Consider the following 24,280-nt stretch of genomic DNA (forward strand, 5'->3'; position numbering starts at 1 on the left):
TCCTCCACTAGAGCCTGCTGCAAAAGGCAAGTTAACTAAGCTTAGGAGCTACTCAAACAGAGCTTGATTTGCCAGACAGGACAGAATGATCAAAATTCAAATAATCAAAGGAGAAAGGTGCCAGTGAAGTGTTTGGGATGAAAGCTTCTCCTCTGTCCTTGCCATGGGCTGCATCCCCAGCAGCGTGGGCAGCAGGGCAAGGCAGGGGATTCTGCCCCTCTGCTCCGCTCTGTGAGATCCCCCTGCAGTGCTGCCTCCAGCGCTGGGGCACCAACAGCAGAAGGACACGGAGCTGTTGGAGCGGGGCCAGAGGAGGCCCCGGAGATGCTGGGAGGGCTGGAGCCCCTCTGCTGTGAGGACAGGCTGAGAGAGCTGGGGGGGGTCAGCCTGGAGAAGAGAAGGCTCCGCGGAGACCTTCCAGCCCCTTCCAGTCCCTAAAGGGGCTCCAGGAAAGCTGGGGAGGGACTCTGGATCAGGGAGGGGAGCCATAGGATGAGGGGAAACTGTTTTAAGGTGAAAGAGGGGAGATTTAGATGAGATCTGAGGAAGAAATTCTTGGCTGTGAGGGTGGTGAGCCCCTGGCCCAGGTTGCCCAGAGAAGCTGTGGCTGCCCCATCCCTGGAGGGGTTCAAGGCCAGGTTGGACGGGGCTTGGAGCAACCTGGTCTGGTGGGAGGTGTCCCTGCCCAGGGCAGGGGGTGGAACTGGATGAGCTTTAAGGCCCCTTCCAACCCAAACCATTCCATGATTCTATGACTCTACAACAGCATTTCAGGAGCTTTGAGGCTGTCAAGGAAGCAGACAAGCCCCTCGATTATTCACAGCAGAATTACGAGTTCCATTCCCCGAACTGGGCGGGTTCCCGGCGCTGGCCGGTAGCCGCTCAGGGGTTAAGGGCCGGGCCGGCCCGTTCCGGGCTGCGTGCGGGGCGGCCCGTAGCCGGCTGCGGCCGCGCCCCGCGGCGGGGCGGTGCGGTGCGGGGGCGGCCCGGGGACGGCCCGCTTCTTCCGCCGGCGGTGGCGGCGGCGGCGGCGGCTGGACTGGCGCGGAGAGATGGCGGCGAGCAGTGGGCTACTGTTGCCGGTGCTGGGGCTCGCCACCTTCTTGCTGCCGGTGGTGGCCCGCGGGCAGCCCGGCGCGGCGGAGCGGCGGTGCTTCTGCCAGGTGGGCTAGGCCGGGGGAGGGGGCGGGGGGGGCGGGACCCTGGTGTCCCTGTGTCCCGCCGGGCATCGGAGGTGCTTGGGGGAAAGGGATTCGGAGCGGCTGAGGGAGCTGGGGTGGTTTAGCCTGGAGAGAAGGAGGCTGAGCGGAATCATAGAATCATGGAATGGTTTGTGTTGAAAGGAACCTTAAAGAGCATCTCATTCCAACCCCTGCCCTGGGCAGGGACACCTCCCACTGGACCAGGTTGCTCCAAGCCCTGTTCAGCCTGGCCTTGAAACCGGGAGACCTTCTCGCCCTCTACAACTCCCTGAAAGGAGGATGTAGCCGCGGGGGGTCGGTCTCTTCTCCCTAGTAACAGGTGGCAGGACAAGAGGAAACAGCCTCAAGTTGCGCCAGGGGAGGTTTAGATTGGATATTAGGAAAAATTTCCTTCACTGAAAGGGTTGTCATGCATTGGAACAGGCTGCCCAGGGAAGTGGTGGAGTCGCCATCCGTGGAGGTATTTAAAAGCCAGGCAGACGTGGTGTTGAGGGACATGGGGTAGTGGTGGGTTTGGTAGTGTTGGGTTGATGGTTGGACTCAGTAATCTTAAAGGTTCCTTGCTACCTAGACAATTCTATGATTTTGCCTGCTGAGCAGCCCCTTGCCCTCTTCCTTGTCATCTTAACTGTGTTCTCTCCCTGCCCCTAGCAGGGAAGGTGTTTCAGCTGGGGGAGCTTTTCTCCCCTACCCACCCAGGAGCCTCTCGACGGATGTTTTGGGGATGCGTGTTGCTCTAATGTCTGGGAGCTGTCTCATCCCCTCTTCCTGCCAGCTCTGCCTTGCTCTTCCTCCCGGCTCTGCTGTCCAGGAGAGAGTGTGGCTGCAGCGGGCACCTGATACCCCGCCATGTCCAGGGGTGAATGGGGTTGCCCCGCTTGTTAAAGCTCTTCCAGGGTTAATTCCCCTTGGTGATGAGCGTGTTACTGCCTGATGCTTGGTGCACCTTCTGTTGATGTGCAGCAATGAGAGAGCCGGGTATAGTCAACCTTGAGATTGGACTAAGCAGCTGGATTTGGGGGAATGGTTGCCATGCAGCTTCCTTTTGACTTTAGCTTTAGAATCATAGGACGGTTTGAGTTGGAAGAGACCTTAAAGAATCTCATTCCAACCCCCCTGCCCTGGGCAGGGACACCTCCCACTAGACCAGTTTGCCCAAAGCCCCATCCAGCCTGGCCTTTAACACTTTGCTCGAGCATATTTGCAACATCAAGGAATGAAGACAATAAAGTGTATTTGGGGCGTAGTTTCTGTTGCCTTTTGAAAAGGGAAGCTATTGTAAAGCCTACTTTTCTGTATTAAAATTGTAGTGCTTAAATGCAAGTCAGAAATTGAGAATGGAGAAGGAAAGCAAACGCGGTTGTGCGCTTGGCTTTGCCTTTGCCTTCTGGGTGGCTCTTGATGCTTCAGTTTCATGTGGAAATGGTAAATACAAGCTATGCTGATAAAGAATGGAAAAGCACGGGTTTTGATTCTGTATCTCTATAGGGTTTTTGCTTGTACGCTTCCTGGTTAGCAATAAAGTTTGTCTCCTAAGGATCAACGTCTGAGTCAGGAGGGTGGTGTGGGGTACCAAGCCCAATCCACTGCATGAACTGGCATAGGAATGGCTTGCAGATTTTTTCCCTTGGGTCAGAGGAACTGGCGTTGTACTTCATACACTGCTGGTTTATTGCAAGGCATTTCTTGTTTATGGAGTAGCATGTGCTTTAGTTTAGTTTTCAGTACAAGTGCTCAGGATTTTTCCAGACCTTACTGCCTTTGGGCAAGCATGTTATGTAGGGCAGCGTTTCTCAGCCTTACCAACCACTTCACCTCTTAAAAACACCCCTGAGGGCTGCCTCATCTTTTTGTAAAAATTAATCTGCTGATAATCTTGTGCAGAACTGGTCTGGTGGTCTTTATTTACCACCAAATGAAATACAGGACAAGCCTTTAATGGTGTGTTTTACCCTTCTTTGTTAATATACGCGAAGGCCTGGGTATAGCTTTTGGTTTCCTCCTGTGAACCATCTGTTGCTGTCTCATGGCCTTGTTGGGTGAAGAAGCCCTGGCGTAGGGTGAATGGAAGAGCTTTGACTTGTCCATCAGCCCGTGTTGGGACAGTTGACAAGGGCCTCTTTTGAGAGCGGCTGCTGTAGCGATATTCCAAATGCTGACATAAGCTGGCCATAATTCTGGAATGGGCGTTGTGCTTGTGTCTTGTCCGTACAACTAAGAGCAATGCCTCACCTGCTTTTTACGACTGTTATTTTAGCTCTTCATTTATGTAGAAAGGTTGCTAACCAGTCTCGAAACTCTTAGTAGAAACGTCCATCTGTTACTAAAACCACTTAAGTTTCACATACTGTTTCTTGCTTTCCAATCTGTCTCATTGGTGCTGAATGACATTTCGCTATCGGAGTTCCCTCAAACTTTACAGACGGCTTGTCCCCCACCCAGATATTCCTGTTTGCACCAACGCTTTAGTCAGCCATCAATCAATTCTCTGTATTCCTGGTAATTATTGCTCATTCAGTGTTTACAGAGCGATGTAGCTGCATTAAGCTCATGTGCTGCAGGTGTTTGGCAGACTGGGATTTTGACTAGGTTTCTGGTCTGATAGAGGGCTGGTTGCCTTCGAGGGCATTTTTGTGGTCAGTACGCTGTCATTAGGGGGGAAGCCTGGGCACTGGGAGTGGCTTTCGAGCCACTCTTGTGTTCCTGTTGAACTGGTGTTCACTCAGCAGCCTCCAGGGCAGGAATTCATACCTAGCACAGTACCACAGTTCCCTGTGGGGTGGCTGAGAGGTAGCCTCCAAGTGCAGAACAGCTGGAGAGCCTTCTTTGCTAGCAGATGCTTGGAGGTGCCATCTGACAGCTCTTCAGCCTCTACAGTTTAACTTCATCCTCAGGCTCCCATGTGAGGTTTGCTTCTATGTGAGCTCCAGAAGCCTCAGTTCTTGTTTTCTGGGGAAAAGAAGAGGGGGAAGAGCGCCTGGGACAGCATATGCTGCTTCCAGGGCAGAAGATCCGAGGGCTGGAGCACCTCTTCTATGAGGGAATGCTGAGAGAGTTGCGGGGGTTCAGCCTCCAGAAGAGAAGGCTCCGGGGAGACCTTGGAGCCCCTTCCAGTCCCTAAAGGGGCTCCAGGGAAGATGGGGAGGGACTCTGGATCAGGGAGGGGAGCCATGGGACGAGGGGGCACAGTTTTAAACTGGAAGAGGGGAGATTTAGATGAGATCTGAGGAAGAAATTCTTGGCTGTGAGGGTGGTGAGCCCCTGGCCCAGGTTGCCCAGAGAAGCTGTGGCTGCCCCATCCCTGGAGGTGTTCAAGGCCAGGCTGGATGGGGCTTTGAGTGACCTGGTCTGGTGGGAGGTGTCCCTGCCCAGGGCAGGGGGTGGGAACTGAATGATCTTTAAGGTCCCTTCCAACTCTAACCATTCCATGATTCTGTGCTGGTCATGACTGTCCTCACCTGGCTGCCAGCTGCTTGCTCTGAGTGCCCTGGCAAGGATGAAAGGGAGACCTGGTTGGACTGAGTGCCACAGGCAGAGTCACAAATCGCTTCTGCAGGGCAACTGCAAGGAAACCTCTGCTGGGGCAGCAGGGAATGCATCAGCTTTCCATCAGCCCGGCAGTGGTGTGGCTTGTCTACCAGCGCAGGGAGCTGCCAGTGAAGTTGGTACAGGCTAAAAGCACCTCCTCAGCCCCTGTAGTATTCCCTTTCCTGTGCCCTGTTGTAGCTGCAAGTGGGAAATGCAGAAAAGAGTTTTCCTTCTTTCCTGCCCGCCTGTGCAGAAGATGGTGTATGGGTCTGGGATGGAGCCCATAGCCAGAGAAGAAATCCCTAAATACACTGCCCAGGGGACACTTCTGGGAGCCTGGGGGAAGGAGAAAGAGGTGTGGAGAGACAGACCAGCAGTACAGGAGTGAGCAGGCCGGCAGGAGCCTGGGATGGAGATAGAACAAGATGAAGCGAAGGCCAAACCCAAGGATTATGCCAAATCCACGTGTGGTGGTGTTTCAACCTGTGTTACGCACACAAGGCGGGTACATCGGTGTTAAGGGATTGAGAGCGGCTATTGTGGGGCCAACCGCCTTCCTCGGTGCTTGCTCAGCAGCCGGAGCCACTTGTGTCACGTCTGTCCTGGCGGCTCCGATGCATCTCTTCCCACCAGGCAAACCCAAGCCCTGCCCATTGGTCTCCTGCCAGGCTCCCACACCTCTGTGGGGTGGAGCGTTGCTGCTCTGCTCCTGCATCACAGGTGCCAGCAGGCACATGGCACATGTTTGGGACTGGATGAGTTTATGCTTCATCTTGAACAACTGTTCTGATTATTACAGGGCTGAAGGTGTCGATAAAATATTTTAGGGAGGTGGGGAGAAAGTGTTGCAGGGCATCTTTGGCATGTGCTGTAGCTCAACTGCACTGACAGCAGGAACTGGAGTCCAAAACAAGTGAGTGGCTGCATACAGGGCTGGAAGAAACAGGTACTGAGGTGGCAGGTGGTCATAGAGCAAGAGGGAACGTGCCCTGCCAGGTGGTCTCATACTTCCCTGTGTCTCAAAGTGGGTCAATGCTGTCTGGTGGTGGCATCACTGGAGCTTTCATCTTGGTCTCTGAAGAGACTTGGCTCTTGATGCTGTCTTCTGAACTCCTTTGGCTGTGGAGTTTGGTGGGTTGGCCACACAGAGGCGATGTCACCAGGCTTTCTTTCACAGCAGCCCAGTGGCTTAGGAGGCAGAGCAGGAAGGTCATCTGACCAGCAATACCTCATTGGCCATGTGCCCACTAGGGAAATTGCCCATTTCTGCACAGTCTGACTGAAATCCTTGGAGGAAGGAGTTTTCCCTCTGATTTGGGCAGAACTTGAGCCTTCCCCTTTGCCTGTGCTACCCCTGCAGACATGTTCTTGGTGCCATTGTGGCTGATCTTCCCATTTGTGGTCTTCTAAACTGAGCAGTGGATATTTGGAGATCTTCAAAGCGTGACCTTCACCTACTCTTGAATGTTGTGGGAGCATCTGCAGAGCCTTCACCCTGGATTATTTGCAGGATGATAATAGTTTTGCCAGGTTGGTTCTGGCTTGAATCGGTCACTAGACATAGCAAAGACGGGCCTGGTGGAAATGGTGCATGTTATTTTGGTTGAGGGCTTGCTGCACGCTCCGATGTTACCCCTTCCAGGGGTGTCATTCCTTTGGAGTGACACATTTGTGTAGTGTGGATACAGAGAGCAGCTGAAGGTTATCCACAAATTTTTTTGCCAGCCACTTGTAGACCCAATCTATAAGCTGCCTTCCTCGAAGGATGCCAAATTTCCAGGAAATAAAATATGTGGTTGCTTGGTTTTGTTTTTTTTTTGGTTGCGGTTGGTTTGTTGTTTTTCTTTTAAATTTTGAAACAGTTTTAAATTGTGTAACTGGATTAGCAAATTGCGGTTGTTTTTTACAGGGGTGATTCAGGTTAGTGGAAAGCTTAATTGCTATGCTGTTAATCTTCATTACCATGCAAAATGTACGATGGAATACAGTACATGTGTGAGGATGAGGCGGCGGGCTTCAGCATGACCACGAGAAATGGTAGTGAGCCTCCAAAGAAGGTGTCTCAACAAAAAAACTATGTGCTCAAGTGGAGTAGGACATTCTGAGAAGCTTTAATAGATTTCCCTTTGCTCCCCAGTAGATCAGTATTGGCTGAGTCCAAAATATCAAAGCCCTTTTGGAAAAAAAAAAACAAAAAAGCTGTTTCCAGAATTACTAATTCCTGATATGGTGCAGTCTGGATCTAGAGCCTGGATTCCTTCCCCCTCTCCAGGGTTTCAGGAGGAAACTTGCACTTGCCTTTGAGGTACTCTGTGCTTAATCCAGGGTATTTTTCTTCCCCCGTTCCCTGTTTTGTGTGACTGTGCTTGGAAGGCAAGTGCTCCATTTCTGCCTTCCTTCTTGGAAGGAGGGCAGGGAGCTTCATTTCTACAGTAGTAATTATAATGGTTTTATTGAAGTTGATGTATAGCTCTTACTGAGTTATCTGAGGGCTCTCCGGAAATGCGTCAAGGCAGGTGGCTCATGTACCTCATGTGGCTCTTTCTTTTCTGTCTGTATATAATAATATAATAAAAAATAATAAGCCCCTTAAATACAATCCAGCACCACCTTAGCTCTTGTGCATCCCCCATTTTCCTGTTTGTTCCTGGCCTCCCCTGGGGAGCTTTTGTGCCATTGCTGGGCAGTGCACCCTGTCACACCTCACGGGAGTTGCCTGTCCCAGTGTTTCCAGGCTTGTTCTGCTTGTCGCTGCTTCCAGCTTGCTTTGTTCATAGAATCGTAGAATAGTTTGGGTTGGAAGGGACCTTAAAGCTCATCTAGTTCCAACCCCCTGCCCTGGGCAGGGACACCTCCCACCAGACCAGGTCACTCAAAGCCCCGTCCAGCCTGGCCTTGAACCCCTCCAGGGATGGGGCAGCCACAGCTTCCCTGGGCAACCTGGGCCAGGGGCTCACCACCCTCACAGCCAAGAATTTCTTCCTCAGATCTCGTCTGAATCTCCCCTCTTTCAGTTTAAAACCATTCCCCCTCATCCCATGGCTCCCCTCCCTGATCCAGAGTCCCTCCCCAGCTTTCCTGGAGCCCCTTTAGGGACTGGAAGGGGCTGGAAGGTCTTCGCGGAGCCTTCTCTTCTCCAGGCTGAATCCCCCCAGCTCTCTCAGCCTGTCCTCACAGCAGAGGGGCTCCAGCCCTCCCAGTATCTCCGGAGCCTCCTCTGGCCCCGCTCCAACAGCTCCGTGTCCTTCTGCTGTTGGTGCCCCAGTGCTGGAGGCAGCACTGCAGGGGGGTCTCACAGAGCGGAGTAGGAGAGAAGGTAGAGACTGGACATCCCCCCTCCCCCCCAGAATGGTGCAGTGCGAGGTACATCATTTCTGTGCTCTCTGCTACCAGGATTTCGTAGGCTTTCTGGGACAGAAGTGGCAAGAGCATTTCTCATTGCAGGCTGTGTCAAATGTCCCATTCTTTGCCTCCTAAATCAACAATACTCACATAAAACAACTTCCTTGGTCTTAAACCCCTGAATTTATCTGGTCCTGGGGGATGGCAGCTTGGCACGTCTTCTATTGCTACATTAACATCCAGGAAAAATCCCTGGCGTGGTGTTAAGAGTGAATGAGTTGTAATGCTTGATTTTGGCCGGGGTGATTTCCCAAAGCGCTCGTCAGGGGGTGTGGGGGAAGCAAAACTCCTTCTGCATTGGGCAACTTTGTCATCCAGACGGTAATCTACGTGTCAGAAAGCCAGAGCTGAATTTGTGCTACGTCCTTTTTTTTTTTTTTTTTTTTCTTCAGGGCTTGCACATGGCTTGTTGAGTTGTTCAGGATGATGCAAGAGGTACTGGCTTTCCACATCAGATTTAGAACAAATGTTTCCTTGCCAAACGGCTCTCCAAGGCGAGGAGGGAGGCCGGTGCAGTTGCTGTGATTCCGATGAAATCAAACAAATGGCTGCAGCGCCCTCGGTTAACAACAAGGATTTTCTTTGGGCGCTGTCATTTTTGGTGGCGTTATTGCTGCCTGCCTGGTCCCTTCTGCAAACGCCAGCTCTCACCCCTGTGCCATCCTGCCGGGGTGACAAATGGGAGCCTGAGCTGGCCGCGCGTGGAGTCACAGCTCTTCCAGCTGCCGATATCCCACGTCTTGCTGGATTTGGCCCCGGCAGAAACATCCGTGGTCTCTGTAACTGTCTGATGCGTGGATAAGAGCTGTGTGGATTTTGTCTGTGTGTGTGTGTGACACCGTCTCCTTGAACCTGTCTGTCATCTCTGCTTTTTAGAGATGGAAGCGTCCGTCTGATGCCTGTTACTCCGACATCAGTGAATTCTAATGTATCAGTGTGTGTTAGAGGAAAAGTGTTCCCAAATAAAGCTGCCTGTCCCCAAGCAACAAGTGCAGGATGCATCCCAATGGGTGCATCAAAAGAAATTCTCTGCTAATTCACCAGAGCCAGGTTTAATGTTGTTCAATTCTGGTTAGACTGAACTAGTCAGTAAAAGGAAAGAAAACTGTGAATTGTTTTATAGTCAGTGTTAAAAAGTACTGGCTAAATTGTTCATATTTGGTTTCGGTTTTTTTATTTATTTTTATTTTTTTATCCAACAGGTTACGGGTCATTTAGATGACTGCACCTGTGATGTAGAAACCATTGATGCCTTCAACAACTACAAGCTTTTTCCTAGACTGAATGAGCTTCTGGAAAGTGACTATTTTAGATATTACAAGGTAATTTTCTCATGCAAGAATTGTATTATTGCGTTAGTTCTGTATGCTGCTGCTGCTTATTTAAAAAAAAAAAATCTTCCTTGAAGTTATTGCTGGTCTTTTTAAAATCAGGTACCCCCATTTTAATACTGATTTTTAACAACGCGGTCAGTAAGTGTGACTCTTCTGCTGTGAGGAGAAGCTTAATGTGGTATACAACATGCTTCTAAAATAAATTGCATGTTTTTAAAGACAGAGAATAGAATAGTTCCAGTTGGAAGGAACCTACAATGATCATCTGGCCCAACTGCCTGACTGCTTCAGGGCTGACCAAAAGTTAAAGCAAATTATTGAAAAAATTGTCCACGTGCCTCTCAAACACTGATGGGCTTGCAGCATGGGCCACCACTCCAGGAACGCCACCGTTCCTATGTTTGACCACCCTTTTGGTAAAGAAATGCTTAATTTCCTAATATTTTCGTATGCATTCTTTCCTCTTAAGAACTTATGCAATGAAATTACTTTTATTTTGTTGAGCTGGGGCTCCAAACTGGTGATGACTGGGCATCTACATTGCATCACGAGGGTGTTCTTAGTGTCTCCCCATCGACATGGGAAGCCTGATTTAGTTACCCAACCGTCGGGTGAACTGATGACTGCCAGACCATCGGTATTAGCTGCATTCTGCAGGGAGACTGCATGTATATGACTAAATGTGGGGTTTGTTTGAGCGAGCTTGGGTTATGGGGCGGTATTTTACCTGTCGAATACAGATATTGAACAGCGACTGTTGCCTGATTGTTTCCACAGACAAAATAAGTATTCATTCTTCTGTAAGAACAATTTTAAAAGTTCCCGACCACTGCACTGCAAACTTGAACGGGGCCATATATAAAATCACTGGGGTAGAGCTGCTTTTCCCTGCCCCTTCTCTACCAAACGCACAAAATCTTGTTAAATGTTAATTGTTTTGGAAGAACGATACTTGATACCAACTCACAAAACAGAAAGACTAGGATTTGTTAATGACCTTTCCCCTTCCAGTGTTGGGATTTTTAACAGAAATATTAAGATTGGCCTGACTGAAGCATGGATGGAGATGTCTGTGTGTGAAAGCATGAGAAGAACCTTGCTCTGAGTTTCGTTATCTGAAGTCTGATCTAGTTGAAGATGTCCCTGCTTACTGCAGGGGGGTTGGACTAGGTGACCTTTATAGGTCCCTTCCAACCCAACACATTTTATGATTCGAAGTCTTGCACTAAGACACTGAAGACGTGTGTGTCGGTGAACCGTGGTGTGGAAGGTTGGCTTGGTTGCACGGAGGAAACGTGTAATAGGATAATATGTTATTTGTAGGTAAACCTAAAGAAACCTTGTCCTTTTTGGAACGACAACAGTCACTGTGGAATAAGAGACTGTGCCGTAAAGCCCTGCCCATCCGTAAGTATCAAATCCATTCTTTTACTGCTTTTCTATATTCGGCTTTTGCAAACTAAGAGGAAGAAGCAGGCAGATGATTTACTCTTTTCATTATTGTAACTATAGCAAAACTGTGGCTTTGGAGCTTTCTTAGGTGTAGTAATACTGGTATCTATGAGAAAGACCAAAATGCTAAATTCTAAAAGTTTAAAGAAAGGCTGGGCTTTTAATAGCTGGCCCTCCATGAACAGCCAAAGACTTTTCCTGGTCCCTCTTTTACTTTTGGTATTAGTGAGATGGGTTTTGGGCAAATCTACTGTTGTTACAAGAAGTACCTCTTGTGTTAACTCCCAGAATATTCACCCTGTTGGCCCATGAGCTAGGCTGTGATTTGCAGCTTTGGCTGACAAATTTGACTGGCCCCTTTCTCTTCATGTGAAATGGCTCTTTCCGAGTCCTCTGTTTCCCGGTACAAAAGCAAAAGCTCTTGTCCCTGTATCCTGGACAAAAGGGGTTTGTTCACTGAGCTAAAAGAAGACCTCTTGACTGCAGGTGTCTGGCTGAAGAGAAAGTGAGTGAATCAGAACTTGGTTGCTGGGCTGACAGAGGTGGTGACGATGCCACCCAGCCTGGCGTTGTGGTCGGCGTGTGCTGATGCTTCTTCTCAGCAACCGCCCTACCTCTCAAACAAGTGTCCTTTGCTTCCCCAGTCTTCAAAAAGCACCTAATATGGACCCAAAATTATGTTTAAATACTTTTTTTTTTTTTTCCCTTAAAAAGGATGTTTTTGGTAATGAGGGTGACCAACGCAAAGGAGTAGTATTACAATTACGTTAGTAGTAGCTAGAAGTTGTTCTTATTTTAAGAACTGTCTGTGTCGCTGCTGGTTTTAATTACTTGGATTTGGGTCCACTTCATTCTGAAAGCAACAAAAATAGCTCTTATTCATTGCTTAATTTTTCTCTTCCTGTGCTGCTCGCCATCACAGTATTTGCTCCAGCAGCGTGGAAGTGGTTTTATTGCCTTCCTACTGATGGAGGAGATGGAAGTTGAGGAGAATTTAGGGCCTTGCGCGTCCTGCTTGGGTTGTGTGGGGCTGGCCGGCCTCACGTTAACGTGGTGGAGCGGCAAAAGGGAAGTTTTTTGGATGATGTATATCAGGGGCTGGGAGATGCAATATCTGAAAAGAGGTGCCTGGGCTCCTGCCAGGAGCGCTGGCATCGCCGGGAGACAGGATCGCAGAATCATAGGACGGTTGGGGTTGGAAGGGACCGATGCCAGACATCGGCTGGCCGGAGGCAACTCCGGCTCCTCTGAAGTTTATATTGGCTTCCCCAACCTTCACGCTTGGGTAAGCAAAACATAACCTGATGTAGCACCCGCGGAAGGCTGCTGACCTTTTGAGAATTAGAGTCTTGCGAAAAATCAAAATAAAACACCAAGAATATTGCTTAACCTTAGTCTGTGGAGGAGCCAGAAATTGGACGTGTTGTAAGCTAAGCCGAGTGCTTTGATTACTTTCTAACTCCTAGAAACTGTGGTAACCTCCCTCATCTTTCTCAAAGATGAAGCTGGAAGGCCACAGCAGGCTCGTGTGTAGCATGTGCCCAATTTTGTCTTTCAGGACAAAGTCCCTGATGGAATCCGGTCTGGAAGTTACAAGGTAGGTGTGCCCGTGAGCGCAAAATGACGCTGCTTTGTAGGGCAAGTTTTGTGTCACTGCAGCTGATAAAAGCTGCTTTAAGGGCAGTATTTGTTGGAATGCACTTTGTGGCTAAATTCTTACCCTCTCCAGCGTTTGGCATGCTGTAGAGTCCCTGAGGTGGTTGTCCTGAACTCAGATATTCCCTTCCACTAACATAGAGGAGACTTCTCCAAGAGCGAAATGCTCCTACAGCAGTGCCAGGGGCTGCTGTGAGGCCCGGCCACAATCAGCACAATTGCATAAGCCTCTGAATAACTGCAGACATCCTGTGGAAATACAGGGTGGGATGAATCATGAAAGTCTTTCTGATGCTTAAACTGGTTAGCGCATTAAAGGCGGAATTCTAACAGCAGAAAAACTGCTTTTTAATCCTCCTCTCTCCCCGCCCCTTTGCTTTTCAACCCAGTATTCGGAAGAAGCCAATAGCCTTGCTGAAGAGTGTGAAGAAGCCAAGAGACTTGGAGCTGTTGATGGCTCTTTGAGGTTTGGCTGCTTTTTCCACAAGCCTTACTTGTCTGGAAGGAACCCTGGTATTGGTGCTCTTGCTGATGGTCTTTTTCCACTTTCTTTGCAGCGAGGAAACCCAGCAGGCAGTGCTGCAGTGGACGCGGCACGATGACTCTTCAGACAGCTTCTGCGAAGCTGATGGTACAGGGACCTGTTTGATCTGACAAGTCTTCTCATGGGATTTTAAGCACCTCTGCAGAGCTTTCAGGCCAATGTGTGATATTTCAGCAAGCCTGGAGCATGCGTAGCATTTCTTCTCTTTTCCGCCCCGCTCCTGCTCTCAGTATTTTGAAAATAAGACGATGTAAATATTTTTGAGAAAGCTTCGCTGCTGGTCAGGGTCTTGCCACGTTTAGCAACTTGGATGGAGCAGGCTCAGAGTTTGCTTTGCCATCGGTGGCCTTGTGCTGCGATAGCTCTGAAGGCCAGAGAGCTTTGCCCCGCTGCAGTGGGTGGATGAGAAACAGACACTGTGTACGTGCCTCTCTGGGGGGGGATGAGCTGCTCTCTCCGCTGGTGGGAGCGTTCAGGGTGCGAAGGGGTGGCTGGATCAGGCTTGGAAGGTGGCGTTTTCCTTCAGAAGTGTTTGGCACTGACCCAGCACTCTGCTTCGCAGATATCTATTCTCCCGACGCAGAGTACGTGGATTTACTCCTGAATCCTGAACGCTATACTGGCTACAAAGGACCAGATGCCTGGAAGATCTGGAACAGTATTTATGAAGAGAACTGCTTCAAGTAGGTGCTTTGGGAGACAGCTTGCACAAGCTGCAGGTGCTGATTTTTGCAGAGAGGCTGCATGTGCTTAAACTGCTCCGTTATTCCCCATCCTTTGGGGATTTGCCCAGAGAAGCTGTGGCTGCCCCATCCCTGGAGGTGTTCAAGGCCAGGCTGGACGGGGCTTGGAGCAACCTGGGCTGGTGGGAGGTGTCCCTGCCCAGGGCAGGGGGGTGGAACTGGATGACCTTTAAGGTCCCTTCCAACCCAACCCATTCTGTGATTCTGTGATCCTCCTGTCTGTGCTGCAATGCTTGTGCAGTGTGGCCTATCAGAGGAGGGGACAAGCCATGTGGCTGCCCCTTGAGCCTCCCTGGGCCGTTCTTTGGACCTGGTGTGGGCTCCTGATACAAGCCCTGCAGCCTGGTGAGACAGCAGCCTGGTCGGGGGACACATCTCCTGTGTGGTGTGGTCCTGGGGGCACGGTCCTGTCCTCCCTGGCCATTGCAGAGGTGGGGTGAGCTCTCTCCCCAGTCTCTGCCGATTTGAGCTCTGCTGTGGGTACCCCTGGGGCTGGTGCACAGTACTGGTGGGCACTGGTCTGTAGTCTTGCCTGCTATGATGTCTCTAGTGATTTCCTTCCCATTTGTACTAGTGTATTGTGTTGCACCAAGGCCGTGGGATAATGTCCAGTAGCACCTGTGTCGACACTTGAGTTTTCGTAGTTGTTCTTTCTAAAAACCCAAAAACCCAGAGGAAGCCACATTTTGCTCCATCCTTTTCCTGTCTGAGCAAAGCTTAAGCATAGAATGGTTTCTTGGATCTCCTTAGGCTGTTTGACTGCAGAGAAGTAACTACTTCTGCTGTGCTGTGTTTCTGCACAGCAAGGAGATAGTCACTTATTTACATATCTTATTTAAATGATTATTATTTTTTTCCTCTTAGGCCTCACAATGTAAAAAGACCTTTGGCATCTGGTAGAGGTGAGTCATTTATTTATCTCCCTACGTGGTTTAGTAGTGTACTGATCCTAACTCCAGGAACAGTAAATGCTCTCTGAGATACTTCTCCTGCTGAATGAGAAATATGTCGTAGCTCTTGATCAAGGGTAGAATTTTAGGGCCAACACAAGGGCACCTGGAGGTGTGGCTTCGTAGCATCCATCATGGAGAAAGAAAGGCTGATCCTCCACTCCTGGAAGAAATGTGAGCTTTGGAGGGACTGGGAGCAGGACTGAACTCTGAGCTCTTCCTGGGTCCCTGGTTTCTGTACTTGGGAACGCCAAGCCATCTGTGATGGTCTGAAATGAGAACCTGTCTGGGATTCTCTGTGGAAACCATCCAGTAAGAGAAATTCTGCCCTAGAGGCTAAGGCTAAATGTGTAAATGAAGGGTTTGGGAAACTTAAGAGCTTCTTTCTAAGAGACCCCATGTCTCCTGATGCCTCATCATGCCCAGACATCTAGAACATCATCAGTCTCGCTCCCTGTTTGTTGGACCCGAACATGGCTCCAGCAGCACCCTCAGGGTGGTCTCTGGATTTTCCTTAAACTCTGTAGGTGTTTCCCTCCTCCCTTGACCCCGTGCAAAGGAGCGGCTCTTCAGGAGCAGCACCGCTGAAGGAAATGTACAATGTCCTTTAAAATATCAGTCCTTCCATTGACCGCGTCTGTTATTTAGGGCAAGATCAGAATGAAATAGCCCAGGTACGTTGAGGGGAGAGGGAAGGACTGCCGTTTTGCAGATGAGGAAGCAGGAGGACAGGAAAACAGAGGATCTGACCTGATATCTCCAAGAGTTGTTGCAAGCAACTAATAAACTGCAGGAAGCAGGGAGGGACTTTTGAGTATCCTATCGGAGGTCATACAGGAGATCTCTGGCAGAGGTACCCATTTGTATCCCTTTTCTGCTTCAAATGTGTGGTGGTTTCACTTTCTTTGCAAATATTGATCCTTCCTTTGTTGGTCGGGTTATTCGGGAGCAATTGCTCATCTGGTATGGCCACTGCTGGAGTTAGAGATGGTGTTTTCTGTGTTCGGAGCATTTCTGAACCTCCCCGGAGAGGCTCATTCTCTTGTCAGAGCAGATTAACAGAGTGATCTTAACGCTTGTGCTTTGGAGTTTAATTTTGGTCATGTGTAATTTTTATCTCTCTTTCTCTCCCTCCACCATCCGTGCTTTTTTTATTTTTTCATCAGGAGACGATGGAGGTGAGTGGCGCTCTGTTTGTTTTTACTGATAATGGACACAAACGTGGCTTCTTTATGACGCCGTCAGGAGCTGTACCATTAGATAATGCACCTGGTTGGCAAAAGCATTATTCGGGCAAAATCAGAAGTTGTCTTTGAAATTCTCTTGTGTTTGTGACCCTGTGGAGAGGCCCCTCTGAGCTCCCTGTCCCCCAGGCCAGCCCATCCTTGTATGGAGGTCTTAAAAAGCACTGGCGGGTTTTTTTAAGAGTACAAGTCCTGTTTGAAGGTAGTCACGGAAGTGTCGTAAGCCTTTAGGAACAGGACTTGGGTTGTGGGGGGTTTTTTTCAGCGCTTGTTATTGCTGAGAAAGCAGCTTTCCGGCTGGAGCTTTGAGAAGACTCGTAGTCCCAACAGCCTCTGACAGCTGGCAGGAGGTGGGCGCCCAAATCCCTTAGGCTCTGCAGGGGGAACATCTGGGAAGGGCCGTGCCCTGGAGCCCTTCACCCTCTGCAGCCCCGGGCCTCTCTATATGGCATGTCTTTGTCTCCAAATTATCTCCAAATTTGTGTTCTCCACGTTACTTTCAAGCATGTAGTAGGTGAAACACAGGCTTGTGTGGCTGCACACACTTGGTTGTACTGTTTTATTGTATTTTTAATGAAAATACCTGTCTCCCCACCCTGGCCAGAAGAGAAAAGTAATCCATGGACCTTGTTTCCCCTTATGCTGTGCCATTCTGCGGTGCTTCTACGCCACCAGCCCTTGCTGAGATGGGTGGGAAGGACCACATTTAGCTGCTGCCACGCTGCGTTATAGAAGCATCAGTCGGAAGAGCGGGGAGGAAAACTATTTTCATACTTTTCCAACGCTCCCCTCCCAGCTTCTGCCAACCGGAGTGGTCCAGATTTAGGATTGGACCTCCGGAAGGTCCAGAGGTCCTCCAGGGCTGGTCTCAGGGGTGGTTTCAGGGCATCAGGCAACAGCCCTCCCGTGCTGCAGAGGGGAAGGTACTGCCTGGTCTCACTCCTGTGTCACCTTGTACTCTGAAAGATGTGGCCAAAGAAGGGGCCAAAAACCATGACGCAGCGTGCTAAAGCCCTCCTGCTGCTGTGAGGTGTCTCAAACTGATGCGCTTGTTTTCTTTTTTTGTTCCCAGGGCATATGTTCTACAAGTGGCTGAAAGGTAATCCTTGCCCTCAACTTGGTCGCTCTTCCTGGGATGAACGCAAAACGGCCAGGGAGCGGGTGGGAGTTACTGGCCACACTCGAGTGGGATTTGATTTCTAGGAGAGGAAAACTCAACGTATGCTTTCAGTATTTTGAAGTGTCTGTTTCTTTTCAGGTGTCTGTGTAGAGAAACGAGCTTTCTACAAACTCATTTCTGGTCTCCATGCAAGCATCAACATCCACTTGAGTGCCAGGTACCTTTTACAAGGTAAATGCTACTTTCTGCCTTGGCTGTCCCGCGTCAATCCTAAATTGGCATTTCTGTGGCTCCGGTAAATGCTAGCTGGAGCCCGTTCCAGCAAGGTTCAGGCCAACTTCTGGGCTCTTCCCTTCCCTCCCTCGGCACGTAGGTTGTGTGACAGAATCAGGAATGCAGTGACCACATGCCTTCAGGTCTAAAAATGGCTGTACTGTGCTCTGTACCAAGACTTCCAGCACGTATTCCTTCTGTTCTTCCTCCAAGGTTATTTTGGAGTGGGTTTCTAACTGCGTATGGAGGCCCTCCCTCCCTAGCCCATTTTTACGCTGTTCAGTTTAGCAATAATCTCACCTAGACTGTGAAAGCCTGAGACTTGGCTGGGCTTTCCCAAGGCCCTTGATCTGTTTCCATATGCTGCTTGTGTTTCCTTTGTCCAGAAATAGCTACCTGAAGAATCTACATTTCAACCCTGGGGTTGAAAATCGATGTGAAAACACGATTCGCATGTCTCGCCTGGACAAGGGCTGTGGCACGCCGCTCCTGCGGCGCGGGATGCAGGTTTCTGATGGGCTTCCTGAAGGATTTAGTCATGGTAGTTTAGAGCGGTACCTGCAGACCAAGCCTACTACCCGTATTCTGCTAAAGCTTACAAAAATCAAGTACAGATTTAGAGACGGCTGTTGGAATTTGGATAAATAATTTAGATTTAACTAAGTAATTATATTTAAGTCTCTACAGCCCATGTAGGCCTCACCTTGGCGTGAGTTAGGCTACGTTAGAGTTGGGAGAATAACAGGGAAACATCAAAGGCAAGAGATGAGTTGGGAGTCTGCAGAGAGGATTAGGAAAATAAGGTTGGCCACAGACAGCCGAGTGTGCGTCTTTGCTTGGCTTGTGTAGAAAGGGACAGCTTCTGTTGGTGAAAGGCTACAGATGATCTCTGCTCTGAGAAGGTCTTCCTTGGCTCAGCTTGGCTCCATGCAGGGATTCCCATCTGCAGGCGCCATGATCACCTTGCAGAGAGCCCACCTCAGCCTAGAGCATCTTCGTGGCCGCCTCTGGACCTGTTCCAACAGGTCTGTGTCCTTCTTGTGCTGAGCACTCCAAAGCTGGACGCAGTACTCCAGGTGGGGTCTCACCAGAGGGGAGCAGCGGGGTAGAATCACTCCCTCGACCTGCTGGCCACGCTGCTGGGGATGCAGCCTGTGTTTTAATCCAACTGACAAAGCTCCACAGGAGTTCTGCATCTGTTGGGGTCTGAGGTTGGTTAAAAACATGCTTTTCTTGACTCTGGAACGATTTGCGGTTAGTGAAAGGGCTGCGACTACTGCAAAGGTTGGATCTCCCTGGGTAGAGTTACATTTTGCCGGTTAGCCTGGGACGGCGGGAGGAGGAGAACCAGAACTATGCCCATCCACCTCACGTCATTGTTCTGGCTTCTTTTTTTTTGGCTCTCTCAGATACTTGGTCCGAGAAGAAATGGGGCCCCAATGTTACCGAGTTCCAGCAGAGATTTGATGAAGTCCTCACCAGAGGGGAAGGGCCCAGAAGACTCAAAAACCTGTATTTTCTCTACCTGATCGAGCTGCGGGCCTTATCCAAAGTCCTGCCCTTCTTCGAGCGCCCGGGTTTCCAGCTCTACACGGGGAATAAAAGTCAGGACGTGGAAGTGAAAAACCTGTTGCTGGAAATTCTCCGTCTGGCCAAGTAATTGCATTCGGTACCCGGGGAGAATGGCTCTTTCCACCTTGGCATCTCTGAGCGTGCTTAACTTTTCACTTAAAGCGCCCAGAAAGGCAGGTTTGGGGGTTCTTTCTTGTAGCGGGATAGTGTGATTTGTGCAGTAGGGGTAGCATTGCTGGGAGGACGTTGGTATCTGTAGTCAAACTGCAAAACAGGGTAATTAAGCCCACGGTTTAATAGTCTAGGCTGCCGGTTTGATTTAGCAGAGTTGAATTTAATAACCGCCTATGCGTCAGCCCTGAAATTGGCTACCTCTTTGACTCATCTGTGGAATACCAGCCCTGGCTTCGTGTTTTTGACTAGAAAAAAAGTCCTAAGCATGTCGGTAACAGAGGTTTGGGCTGTTGGACAGAGTTTGGAATAAGAGGAATGGAAGATACCGGAACCAGATGGAAATGCAATCAATGTTTGAATTTATCTTGTCGCACTCCCATGCCTTCGGCACTTACGTCTGTTAGAAAACAGACTACGATTGCTTAGAAACTGTAGAGCAATTGCTGAAAACGTCTCCAAGGTGAGACACAAGGTAAAATTGAAAGCCTCCAAGAGATTTAAGAAACAAAGAGCTGGACTTAAAATACATCTAGAGATGTCCAGTGTCTGACACCCATCAGTTTCATTTGCACACCTGACTGGATGCTTCTGTGGATCTGGACTCCAGCCGTACAAACAAGCTGTGGAGGGATAAAACTCTTTTCCTTCTGTTTCAGGTCTTTCCCACTGCATTTCGATGAAAACTCATTCTTTGCAGGGAATAAAAAAGAAGCCGCCAAACTAAAGGTAATTGGCCAGCCCTTCCCTTTGGGGCACTTGCTACCCAAAAGGGTGTTTTGAGGTGGGTGTCTGGGATAATTCTACATCTGAAAGGGACCCCAGTACACGTGAGGTACTGGATTGGGTATTTCCAATTGATTTTACTTTTCTGAATGGTTTGGATACTTGGGGGTACCTACAGACCTTCTCTTAAGGAGAGAGGGGGATTGCTGCCGAGGACCCCACTTCAGGAAGCATTTCCCTAACTCGGTCCCACTGAATTTAGCCTGACGTCCAGGATTAATCCATTATGGGGTTTGGATTAACACATGGAAGAGGTTCTAATTAGTGTGTAAGCATGATCAGCTTGAATGCCTTTTTCCCCTAGGAGGAATTCAGGCTACACTTTAAGAATATTTCTAAGATAATGGACTGCGTTGGCTGCTTCAAATGTCGCCTGTGGGGGAAGTTGCAGGTAAGCTTTGTCAGCAGCTGGGGAGGTGTCTGGAAGCACCTCATCTGGTGGGACTCTGGCGCGCAGATGCGGTTTTTAGGTACGAGTCAGCTCCTAGATAGAGCTCGGGGCTGCTGGAGTCGTTTCCCAGTCCAGTCAGTGGGAAGCGGTGTGCTGATTCCAGCTTGCCAGGCCTGGCAGAAGCTGCTTTTGCAGTTGAAAACTGGGTTAAGCTGCTACGGCTGCTCCCCAGGAGAGGAGTGGGGGACGCAGAGCAAGCGAGGCAGAGGGTGCTGTAAAACCGGGTGTTCGGCGAGATCTGCGCTGGCTTTTACATGCGGTCAGAGTGAGACAGGAAGCCTCTGCTGGGAAGCTCTGCTGTCACAGCGACGCTGAATAAATAAAAGCATCCTGGCTCTGTTCAGCTCCCTGCTCTGAGGTGTGTTAAGTGAAAGCCAAGTCTCGCTCCGTTAAGATGATGTTAACAGGAATCCTTGCAAAGACAAAGGAAGAAAGTAAAGTTAAACTTGTGGGTCAGGCCCTGGATGTCTCCCCGCTGTTAAGTGATCTTGTTTGTCACGCACAGACGCAGGGCTTGGGTACAGCGCTGAAGATCCTCTTTTCCGAAAACCTGATAGAAAAGATACCTGAAAGCGGCCCATCCTATGGATTCCAGCTGACCAGACAAGAAATTGTTGCCTTATTTAATGCTTTTGGAAGGTTAGTATGAGACTCTTTTTTCCTCTGCTTTTGCGCAAGTTGCTGTGTTACATCCCATTTAAGCCTAAGCAGTCCGTTCTCATCAGCAATATTGGCGTTAACTCCCGCTCTGATCACACTGTCTCATAAAGAAGCTCTCCAATATCAGATGCTGTTAATATGGAGTGCAACAGTTGGAACAATTTAAAAAAAAAAAAAAAACAAACTCCTTTATACTCTACATTTCTGTAAGGGATTCAAGGAAGCATTTGTATTAAGATACAAAGGATTTGGTAGTTTTTAAGAAACTGCATGACTCTGCCCTCGGAGCATGTTGTCCCCAGACAAGGGTTGCTGTTCTTGCTCTATGCTCGCTTTGGAGCTTTCCTTCAGGCATCTCACTTCCACCAGTTCTTTCCCAGCTCTGTTTGCAATGGTTGCACTTAGGAATCCATCAGTCCAGCCCTTGTGGAGAGCCAGATGAGGAGTTTTTGGCAGTAAAGGAGGGTAACGAGGCCTTTGGGAGGGAGAAGAGATTGCAAGACGCTCTGGTTATACATGACGGCTCCGTGGTGTTGACAGACCTGGAGTTTCTGGCAAACAGGTTTTTCAAAGGCTTCTTCAGGCGGCATTGCTGCCGATGCTAAAGCTCGGGGGTCCTGCTCTGTCTCTCTTCAAAGTTACTGACTGCACCTTCTGTGAGTGAACAGCCAGCGATGGGGAGACCCTCATGTGCATCAGAAACCCCAGAAATCCTCTTCCCCAGGGATGCTGTGGTGCTCCCCTCCTGAGCGCAGCTGCCACATTCCGATTGCACCAGAGGAGCTGGGCTTCCTTCTGCCTTTCTATTGCCCTGTCAACACGGCATTTGGGAACAGCATGGAGGAGACTCGCAGACCCTCTGAACATCTGTGTTCAGAGGAAGCTGAGGGCTGGCAGGCAGAGAGCCTTTTTCTTTCTTCCCTTCCCCCTCTGCTGCCCGGCTAAAACTCTACCCTGGAAGTCCCCTGCTGTGGGAAGCCACTGGGGCCAGGCAGCTATTCCTCAGACTCCAGCCTCATGTTGTAGAACCATGGAATGGTTTGGGTTGGAAGGGACCTTAAAGGTCATCCAGTGCCGCCCCCTGCCCTGGGCAGGGACACCTCCCACCAGCCCAGGTTGCTCCAAGCCCCGTCCAACCTGGCCTTGAACCCCTCCAGGGATGGGGCAGCCACAGCTTCCCTGGGCAATTTCGTCCTCAAATCTCGTCTAAATCTCCCCTCTTTCAGTTTAAAACCATTCCCCCTCATCCCGTGGCTCCCCTCCCTGATCCAGAGTCCCTCCCCAGCTTTCCTGGAGCCCCTTTAGGGACTGGAAGGGGCTCCAAGGTCTCCCTGGAGCCTTCTCTTCTCCAGGCTGAACCCCCCCAGCTCTCTCAGCCTGTCCTCACAGCAGAGGGGCTCCAGCCCTCCCAGCATCTCCGGGGCCTCCTCTGGCCCTGCTCCAGCAGCTCCGTGTCCTTCTGCTGTTGGTGGCCCCAGAGCTGGACGCAGTATACTCCAGGTGGGGTCCACCTACCTGGATTAGAAGAGCCTTTTAAAACAGACCTTCACCTTTTGCTTGTTGTTCAAAAGCGATTTGGGTTATTCAGAACCTCCTTAAAGCCGAGGCTTGTCCTGACCAGGAAGGGCAGATCCCTTCTTCACGGGAGGCCCTCACAGGCTGTATCCTCAGAACCCGATCTGGCATCCTCACTGCTGCTGAGGCTCCAGGGGTGGAATGCACTCAGCAAGAAAAATGAGGTAGGTCGTTCAAAACAACACTAAACCCTTCAGAAGAAACAAGCTTCTATTGCAAGGAGACTCTTGTGACCTGCCTGCCCGTCTGGTAATATTATGGTCTGCTTCTTGACCTCTAGTTAATGGGTTTGTCTGATCACCGCTGAGCTCTCTGTAATATCCTGTTCCACTGTGTCTCTCAGTGTTTGCTTTAAAAAAGAGGCTGTGAAATTAGCGAAGGGCCTGGTCATACCCAGAACCTAATTTAGCTGAAATTCTAAATTCTCTCTTCCCAAGAGCTCCTGGAAGCTTTGCTCGATCGCCGTCCCTTTCTCTCAAGTTTGAAATAAGATGCGATGCACACGCTGCTCTAATGTTTCCCTTCTGCTTTCCTTGCAATGCAGGATTTCAACAAGTGTTAGAGAACTGGAAAACTTCAGGAACATCTTACGAGATATGCGGTGAGTTCATCGGAGAAAGAGAGACTTACAGTTGTACTGCTGGGCTGTTGTTCTGGGTTCTCTAAAAAATGGACAAACACCATCATTCCGTCGCACTCCCAACCACTCCACGGTGAAAACCACTCACTGGACCTCCTCGTTGCAGCTGATTGTCTGTAACCTGCTGATGACAAATATTTTTCTAAGGGGAAAAAAAAAGAAAAAGCTACATTTTTTTTGTATAAAGGTGGGGACTATACGTGAAGTTTATTTTATATATTGGAAGATGATTCGGAACGCCTTCTTATAAATATTGTTGTACTGTTTTGATGGATTAGACCCATCTCTCTGCCTTCAGAAGCTGGAGGTAGGGCAAGAACCGTGACACTGAATAAATTTGGTGAAAATTCCGTGTCTGCTCCATGCTTCCAACCAGTCCCTTGCTGCCAGTGTCTCTACACTAACTTTTTGCTGGGTAAAAAAAGACTGCAAGGGATTGTAGGAGCCTTCTGCTTCCATACCAAGGTGCCTTCCTCACCCTGGTGGAACGTCCTTGTGGCGATGGGCTGCTCCTGGTGGTCTCTGCTGCGGTAACCCTGCGTGTTGCAGGCTTCAGCGATGGTGTCCTTGTTGAAGGCAAGGAGAGATGAAGTGAGAAGCAGCAGTGCGCTGGAGGAATGCCGATACTCGCTGTTGGGCCAGCCTTGTGCCTCCTTCTTGGCTAGAACCTTGGGGGAGCACCAGCTGGCCGGGGAAGAGTAAGAGAGCGCCTTTGAAAAGGTGGCGCTGGCTTTTGGTCTCTTGCTGGAGGGAGAAGGTGGGTACAGGAGGAGGCGAAGGCCAACAGGGCAAGCACAGCACAGTTCTGCTGCTGCAGCAGAAGATTGGGGGTTTTTTTATGAGCCCTGCAAAGGTGCTCAGCTTCCAGCCAGCGCCTGAAGGCATCTCTCCTCTTCCTCACGTAGGGCAAGGGGAGCCAGGGCCTGAGTTACAGCCTCTCTTGCAGTGAGCACTGGGACCCATTGGCCTTCCTGCCG

The 24,280-nt window shown here is 49.8% G+C and overlaps 1 protein-coding gene across 1 annotated transcript; it reads left to right on the top strand.

The window, feature by feature from the left end:
- Positions 1 to 978: 978 nt before the first annotated feature.
- Positions 979 to 23,653, top strand: ERO1A (endoplasmic reticulum oxidoreductase 1 alpha). Its single transcript, XM_074583538.1, has 16 exons — positions 979 to 1,163; positions 9,335 to 9,454; positions 10,790 to 10,873; positions 12,477 to 12,515; positions 12,964 to 13,040; positions 13,132 to 13,205; positions 13,681 to 13,801; positions 14,726 to 14,763; positions 15,978 to 15,989; positions 17,128 to 17,154; positions 17,314 to 17,406; positions 18,858 to 19,104; positions 19,851 to 19,920; positions 20,282 to 20,368; positions 20,934 to 21,067; positions 23,208 to 23,653. Exons 1-16 carry the CDS (start codon positions 1,053 to 1,055, stop codon positions 23,266 to 23,268), a joined length of 1,395 nt encoding a protein of 464 aa, XP_074439639.1. The 5' UTR covers positions 979 to 1,052; the 3' UTR covers positions 23,269 to 23,653.
- The last annotated feature ends 627 nt before the right edge of the window (positions 23,654 to 24,280 follow it).

The sequence above is a fragment of the Larus michahellis genome, chromosome 4 (assembly GCF_964199755.1).
Source record: "Larus michahellis chromosome 4, bLarMic1.1, whole genome shotgun sequence".
Taxonomy (NCBI): Eukaryota; Metazoa; Chordata; class Aves; order Charadriiformes; family Laridae; genus Larus; species Larus michahellis.